This window comes from Cyprinodon variegatus, unplaced genomic scaffold, assembly GCF_000732505.1.
Source record: "Cyprinodon variegatus isolate N-32 unplaced genomic scaffold, C_variegatus-1.0 Scaffold7, whole genome shotgun sequence".
Taxonomy (NCBI): domain Eukaryota; kingdom Metazoa; phylum Chordata; class Actinopteri; order Cyprinodontiformes; family Cyprinodontidae; genus Cyprinodon; species Cyprinodon variegatus.
The window spans coordinates 2,148,474-2,157,021 of record NW_015150460.1 but is presented as its reverse complement, the minus strand read 5'-3'; the positions used below and the strand labels follow the sequence as shown (position 1 = coordinate 2,157,021).

At 36.2% G+C, this 8,548-nt stretch overlaps 1 protein-coding gene across 1 annotated transcript in view; it reads left to right on the top strand.

Moving 5' to 3' along the window:
• The window catches only part of nrip2 (nuclear receptor interacting protein 2), a 38,093-nt gene that overhangs the window by 21,040 nt on the left and 8,505 nt on the right, over nucleotides 1-8,548 (top strand). The window contains exon 2 of the mRNA XM_015375886.1: nucleotides 3,297-3,611. Coding sequence (XP_015231372.1) covers nucleotides 3,297-3,611 — 315 coding nt within the window. The remainder of the gene's footprint in view (nucleotides 1-3,296; nucleotides 3,612-8,548) is intronic.

Here is an 8,548-nt window from a genome sequence, read left to right as displayed (position 1 = left end):
TTGGCTCTTAAAATGGTATCGGTGTACTATTTGTTGGTACTCACCAATACCATTTTAGTGGTATCCGTATCGGTGCAACACTAATTCAATATAAAGAAAACAATGTACCATCTTATTATTTATAAAATACTTGTAGCCTTTTACAAAGAAATTTTAAGTTTCTGAATACAAACTTATATTGTGATAATAAAGCAACTGAGTATATTTGCATATCTTTGCTAGAGGTTGAGCAACTGCAGCTGCTCTAACACTGAGCTTTTCTAGTATTTTATTTGAATAATTTAAACAGTGGAAACACCTCAACGTTTTAAAAGCAGAGATGACACAAAACCTCCCTTTAACAAGAGCAGGAAACAACAGGAATTTGGGAAGGAGCCTGCGTTTCTGCTGATTTTAGGAAATTTATAGAAAGATTAGTGAGAATAATGACTGAACCAGCAAACTCCACTGTCTTATATTGTTAGAGTTTATTTAGCGTTGTTATTGCAGCACAGCTAACACCAACAGGAAGATATTGGTAGCAGTGTTATATTTTGCAATATTTCAACAGGATAAATGTTTAAGCAAATGTGTTTTTACAGAGCACATCAAGGGTCCAACAGCAGGGACGCTTTTACTTCCAACGTAAACTATTTAAATATTAATATTAGAAAGTTCAGGCTTCTGAAAATCTTACTTTTACTCTTACCCTCTTACTTTTTCTTCATTGTGATTTGTTTGTTGAATTGAAAAACAACAACAATAAAGCAAAAAGCTTTCAGTTTTATGCAGCGACTCTGTTAGAAATTGCAGGCCTGCACTGCTGGGGAAAAAAAATGAGATTATAGAGCAACAGGCTGCTTAAATCCAATTTTCAATTAATGCATAGCGGCTGAACAGAGAGCTTTGGGCGACATTTTTGTTTGGCCATTTGGAAACCAGGTTATAATTTTAGCTCAACACAAAAATACTCCAGTTGTAATGTGAAAGTAAATGTGTCTTCACACATCAGGAGATTAAAAGCATACAGAAGGTGATAATGAGTGCTTTACAGTAAATGCAACTATCACACAAATAGTGCAAGGGTTGTTTAAATAAAAAAAGTCAGATATTTTAGCAGTAATGTGCTTACAGTATACATTCAGACCTACTTCTGTGGATAAGTTTAGCTTTTTCACATATGATCTTTTTATAAAGTCATAACCACTACTCATCCTTTGTGATCAAAATAGAGTGTATATGAATATAAAATGACAATCTATGAGGTGTTTTAGCTTCAAATTTTACATATAACATGTTTCTTCACACAGACACATGATTTTTTCATGTATGATCTTTTGGTAAAGTCTTAACCACAACGCATTCTTTGTGATCTTGTTAACAAGATAATTAATAGTGGAGTAAAATTCTCCACAGATCAATAAAATCAGTAAATCAATCATTTGTCTTATGTAAATAAAAAATGTGAACAAAAGCAAAACTCAGATTTTAGAAAATTATCTTTAGCTTGATAAAAGAAAGAGCTCCTAAATGTCAAAAAGCTGAAGCTAGGTAGAGAAAAGGACGATGATCCCAAACATAGCAGCAAATTTATAGCAGCAGAGAATGAAGGGGCTTAGCTGCCTCAGGGAAAGTCCAGATATTAACTAGAGTGAAATGCTACTGTGGAACCTTGAGGGCTGGGAACATGAATGTCTGTAAATCCCAATGAACTGAAGCGTCGCTGGAAAGAAGGGTTCCTACATATAAATGTGGAAAAAAATTATTATTGGCACTTTTTGCTGCTGAAAAATGGTTCTCTGGACTCTTATCATGAGATGTACTTAGTTTTTTCAAATAATTTCATGTTTATGTTGAATTATTTGGCAACATTGTCAGAAAAAAACTGTTAAAGTCTTTAATGTTTGCCATAAGATGTGATTTCTCATAAAAAAGCTTTTTCATTTGGTCTCTTTCTCCTAATAAAGACTGACTGTGTAGTCTGTGTGTCTCTGTAGACTTGAGGTCAGATTTAAATCATTTTAGAACTTCTTGAAACCCAGATTACATCCTGTAATGTAAAGCTCAAAATGACCTAAAAAAAATAAGATTTTGTAAAATGCATCATACTACAGGGACCCTCCATCCAATACAGAAGAGCTGCACTACGGAGACTCAGGTGAACAGAAATCTAATTTAGCGTGTCTCAGCTCTGGATCAGTTGAATTACTCTGGAGGAGTCATATTTGACTAGAGTTGTAATGTCAATACTTGGATTATGATTAAACCTTCTAAACTCCACTGGAAGATAATCTAATTTCAGTCAACATGGACTCTTAATGAAGCATTTCACTCAACTCAAAGGGCAATAAAAAAGAAATTGAACAGCTCCTTCCATAGTTCACAATACATACTGCATCTTTAATGCCTCAATTCACATATAAGGTTTCAGACGACCACAAAAAGGGAACAGTGAGGTAAGGGAAGCCAACACCTGATCTACAGTATCACAGCTATAGCTGTAAAATATGGGGTATTGCTTTTTTCTTTAGAGGATCAGCTCAAGTGAGATAAACTGGATGAAGAGAGTCTGTAAAAACAAAAAAGTTTTTAAATTCCAGTTTAGATTCATGCACAGATCTAGGTCTGGACTTTGACTAGACCATTTGTATCTAAGAATAGCTTTACACTTCAACCATTCCGGTTGGACTGCTACTTTTGTAAATCAATTAATCTGCCTTTTATTTTTCAGATTAATCGATTAATAATCAGATAAAAGATTCCTTAAAGAAGACTTTTTATAAAATTAAGCCAAGTGAATCTAACACTCTTCCACTTAAGGAGTTCTTGATAGAACATATTGACAGACATTTTTTTTTCATCTTAAATGGAAAATGTTTATATAATTTTTTACAATTTTGATATAATTACTGCTCTGAGTAATTATACAGTAATTGTCAGCTACAGGCATGTTTTACAGTCTCTATACTCCAGTTAACGATTATTCAATTACTGAGTTAGCTGACAGTTACTTCAATAATTGATTAATCACGATTAATCCGATTAAATGCTTCAGCCCTACATTCAGTTTTCTTACTGGTTCTATGTTTAAGGTTGTTGTCCACATAGAAGGTAAATCTCCTCTCCAATCTCAAGTTTTGCAACCTAATGGGTCTAAGTCCCATCAATCTGCAGTATGCCACGGCAGCATGCAAATATGAGATGCTTTAGAAATATTTCACTGTTAAGGTTTAGAAATAATATGATTCTGTCTTTCTGTAGTTTAAATCTTATATCTACATCTCCATCTAAAATCCATTACGTTTCCTCTTTTCTAGCAACCTCACAGCATCGTCCAGCGGCGCCTGCTGGAGGGAAACATCACCCGGCTAAGAGGGGAGGCCCGGGACCCCACCAACAGGGTTCGCTCTCCATTGGCTGACACCAAGGATGGACCTACTGATGCTGAGGAGAGGAGCGAGAGCACAGCGGAGGATTCCACCGAGGAGAGGGAGTCTCTGGAGGAGAGCGAGAGGAGCCTCCGATCAGACGAGGAGGATGATAACAGCGAGGCTGGAGCCAGACACTCAGCCGAGAAGCCAGAGAGCACGGACAGCTCCACCCGCCTCACAGCCTTAATTATTCAATGCAAGGTACCACGCACAAACACAGACTGTCGGCATATATTCACCCACATATATCTGCAAGCAAACTGAAAACAAAAGGAGATGGGCCCCATTGTGATCCTGTGACTCATAACTTAGAGCTGATTTTCACCTCAGAACATATGAAAAGCTCTACAGGACCCAGCAGCTTTTCAGACTGCATCAGAATCACAGAATAGTGAGTCACAGTGATTAAAAGACCAAAGTTGTCCAAAATGGAGAAAAATATAACATTTACTGCAGGGGAATAGAAGCACAAATAGTGTGTGGTATAAAATTAACATTTCGTGCAGTTTTCATTGTAAAATAAAAACAAAAAATGATCAGTCAGTAAACCTTGAAGCACCAATTGGCTCCCAATAGATGTGTTCATTAAAATTCATTCAAAGCATGTATCTGGAGCAATGGATTCAAGTTGAATGCAAAATAATTTCTGGTGTTTGGGCTCATAATTTATTCTTTAAATCATTGATTTAAAAAAAAAACACTTTTGCAAAAATAAACTTGTTATTCAGATTTTTTACTTTTTAGTAACAAAAGGCTCTCATCAGAGAATTAACTTAAAGTTACAACAGTGGTTTACTTGTGATTGCCAACCACCTGCAAAATCCCTTTGACCGCCTTTTGAAAGCTAAAGGTTTGGTTTTATGGCTAAATTGAGGGTTTTAACATATTTTGTATGTTAAATCTTCTTGATTTAAATAGTCGGAGTTCAAAGTACCTTTTTAAAGCATAAATATACATTTTTGTTTTTATGAAGTTATGGAAATTATTTCATGGTTATCAGGCTGAATGATATATGGATCAATTTATTAAAGATAAATTAAATGGATTTTTTAAAGAACAGAAATGGAAAAAAGACCACAGGTATAAATATTAATTTAATATTTTCTATAATTCAAAATAATAGATTTTAGAAGTCATTATATCTCAGGTTTATACTCATGTTTAATGCACAGCTACAACACGTATCTACTGGCTTCCTAGTAACTACATTTGAATATTTCTTAATTTTATTTTGAAAGCTGCTGATTTACTGATTGTTTTAAAGCTTTTGCCAGAAAGAAACAAAAACCTTGATTTTGCACTACAAGATGGTTTGTCAAAACCTTCGTTTAGAATTTGAAGATATATGCTTTGTTAATTTTACTTCTTAAAATTACAATGTTGGGGAAAAAAGTAAGATTTTAAATGACACTTCAAAGTTTGTTCTTTTCATCCATCCTCTTCTGCAAGCAGAGATCTAGTTCTACATAGGTCCAGACTGTAGAGAGCTAGAAAAACCAAACAATGCCTTTGGGTTTTTTAATTCATTAAACTGGAAGTGCAGGAAAAGATATGCTAAAAGATAACAGGATCTATAAAAGATCCATACTGATACAATATTATGCAGCCATATGGCAGAGAGACACACCCAGCTATCATGGGGAGCTGAAACAGGATTTTCATAAATATCTAAAGTTTGCATCACATTTGCTCCCAAATTAATTATTTAATCCCTATAGATTGAGAAGAAATTCTTCAGATATGTTAAGTCTAAGATAATGTGCTCTAATTCATATTTTAAATTGCCTCTATATTGAAGGGTATCAGTGTAATTTAAAGACAAAATCACATAAAGTATGATCATTTAATAGCTTTGATCATTTTATATTATTATTAGTATCTTTTTTATCTTTGAGCTTTGATCATTTTAAAAACATCGGTAATATATTGAGACTTCAGTCGATTAGTGGGTTCCACTTAAAGCAGAAACATAAAGATCTCATATATATCTATTTCCGTCTTTAAAATAATTCATTGCTAAGATCAAACAGCTGCTTTTTTTCCAGCTGTGATTAAATAATGCATCACTGTGAATACTGCCGATCTATGAATATCTAAAATATTTCATTCCCTTTTCCAGCAGTCTCAGCATTCCCTGTTACTCTGTGTATCGCCGGGTTTTATCATGAACTCATTAACAGCTCCGTTCCATTCTGTTACTCATTCAGTTGCTATTTTTAAACATCTGGAACTTTAGTGGCACCAGGACTGGGAGAAAAAAAACAAAAACAACAAAAAAAACCAGCCGGTTTGTGTGTCTTCTCAAGCCTGCAAGCACAAAAGCGTCTTGCCCAGCCGTCTCAGTCTTTTCAAAGTGAGGGAAATTGCAGCAGCGTAGATAGAAAGTCACTGCAGGGAAGGTGGATAGATTAATAGATGCATACATTTTCATAGAACCAGGGTTTAGAAGATCATCCTAATACAATTGCACACAAACGTATGTATGCATGGAGACATCTGTGTACCTCCTTCTTTCTATCCATCCTATACTGTAGATACCTTGTGCCCTAATGGATCTGCTTCATATTAGACCTTATAAAAAGAGTAAAAAAGGCCAAACAGCTGATCCCTATTTCTAGTTTGTGAAAATTTTTAAATGACATCCCTGCTTATCTCACACGCCTGCAGAGCCACCATATGCTCTGTATTCATCCCACAGTTTCTTTACCGACACAGTCTTATAGGTGGCAGAGGAAGGACCTCAGAGACGACATTCAACACAAACCATTCCTGTCTGCTGCTGCACTACAGAAACATCTTTGTGGCATGAAATGGCTTACAGGCAGCAGGGGACTGTGAAAGAAAGAACTAAATAAATCTCTAAATGAAAATAATAAGCCAGGCCTCCTGCAGGAGCAGCTATGTTACAACCTTGGGAAAAATCAATGAAAATAACAAATGTTAATGTCCTGTGTATGCACAGTACACCGTTTTATTTTTGTGGCATCACATGAAAAATACTTTAGATGAAAAGATAAATTATGAAGTGTAAAACATGCAGCTAAAGGTTATATTGAGGCATAAATAAGGTATAATAGGGTATTATATTGATGTACATGTAAGAGGAAGGCCGTCCCAATGTTTCCCTGTGGTTATGTCGCCCCAACTAAGCTAAACTGTCATGTTGGTTTGTAGTTTTTTGATGCACATGCAGAATCACACAGAGAACCAGTGATTTTTAATGTTTTATTTACAAAAGCAACAAGAATGTGGAAGCAGAGAACTAGAGGAAGTCAGTTCAACTTTCTGGTTGGTTAAGGATGGCTATAAAGCTAGCAAACTATTACAGGTTTCCTGTGGCTATAACTCATTACATTTCATTTATTTTTTTTTAATAAATGAAGAATCAAGCAGATATATGTTCCATAGATTTAAAACATTTAAAGAAAATGTTTTTTTTTTTGTTTAGAAAAAGGTATTTAAACAAAAAAAATCTATATTCTCTTAACTCGCACAATACTGCTAGGCTAATAATTACCATTTATTTAAAGGCACACTGTAACTTTTGGCAACTTGGGTGGCTAGGCCTTTAGCTTTCACGTCTAGCGCCCCTAGTGGCCACAAGCGCTGCAGCACTGTCCGAAAAGTCAACAATCAGCCGGCCGGCTTCCCGTGTTTTATAGTTGCAGGCTGCACTAGGCGTCTAGTTTCAAGTCGGAGGGCATGAGAAATGCTGCTGCTCTCTGGAGAGCACCGCAGGGGCAGGCCGGACTGCACCATGTGTCTCGGTTATCTTTCGTTTGTAGCCTGCTGTCTTTTTCTGTCCATATTTTGCTTCTACTAAAAATAAATAAAGATACATGACCAGTCTGATACCAGTATAATAATAAAGTTGAGAAAAGAGAAACTCCTTTCCAAGATCTACTCTTACTCTTTCACATTTTCTCTTTTTAGCATCCTCAGAAGGTATAGACTTTTTCCTAGCATCAGCCATGACTTGTAATTAAGCAGGCGAAACAATAGTAGAGCTAAAGCCTTAGCTCCATGATTATATAAGAGCCTGTAGCCATAAAGCAATATGTTCTTCCATCACATGACCTGGCCAATGATGGTGCCAGGTCCTAGGGGGAGTGGAAGCCTAGTGGTTGTGAGTTTGAATCCTGAAGCTGTGAGTTCAAGCCCCGCTCCCACAGATTGCCACACAATGGCAGCCCAATGCTCCCTAAAGGGATGGCTTAAAATGCAGAGGTACATTTCTCCAATTTATGATCAATAAAGTTCAATTATTATTCTCCCTTCTTACATCCGTGGTATTTAAAGAGCGGAGCCCAACTTGTAGCATTGATAGTGTCAAGCACTGCATATTGGCCTGAAGAATCATTAAAATAACTCATATGCATCAACTTTTTAAGTCTACCGGGGAGCGGCGGCCTAGTGATTAGGGCATTGCACTTGGAATCCAGAGGTTCTGAGATCAAGCCCCGCTCCCACAAACTGCCATTCTGGGTCACTTAGCAAAAACCCTTAACCCCACAGTGCTCCCCTGGTGCCACACAATGGCAGCCCACTGCTCTCCAAGGGGATGGGTTAAATGCAGAGAGTTCATTTCATTGCTTTGTACTTGTGACAGTGGAATGAAAGTAAAATGGTGAAAAAAAAAAAGCCACAATTCTGAAGTGTGCCTTTAAATTTCAATAAAACAGAAGACATTATGACATCAGTAAAGCAGTTGTACTGTATCTTATTGTAATCGACTTAATGTTCAGTGTTCAAACCTTGGAAGGATCCTTTCCTAATTGCACGTTAAATCCATCTCATGATCAGGCTTTTTTCAGTAACAAACCATTGGAAAACTCAGATCTAGAACGTCAATCAAATATGTATTTCTTTCCTCCAATTTAGACGATAACAATTCCTGGTTTACTGGCCTACAAAAAGTTTATATCGAACATTGACAGGTTGAAAACGTTGCAGCTGCGTTACTGATACATTATGAGAGAAACCAAATATCTCCTATCTAATAACCATTAGACTGCCATCCTGTTAAGTTTAAAATTTATTATAAAACACTTGTCCTTGCATATTAGCCAGAGTGTAGTAAGACACTAATATATCTCTGTAATCAGAGATGGCAAAAGTACTCACTTTCCGGACTTGAG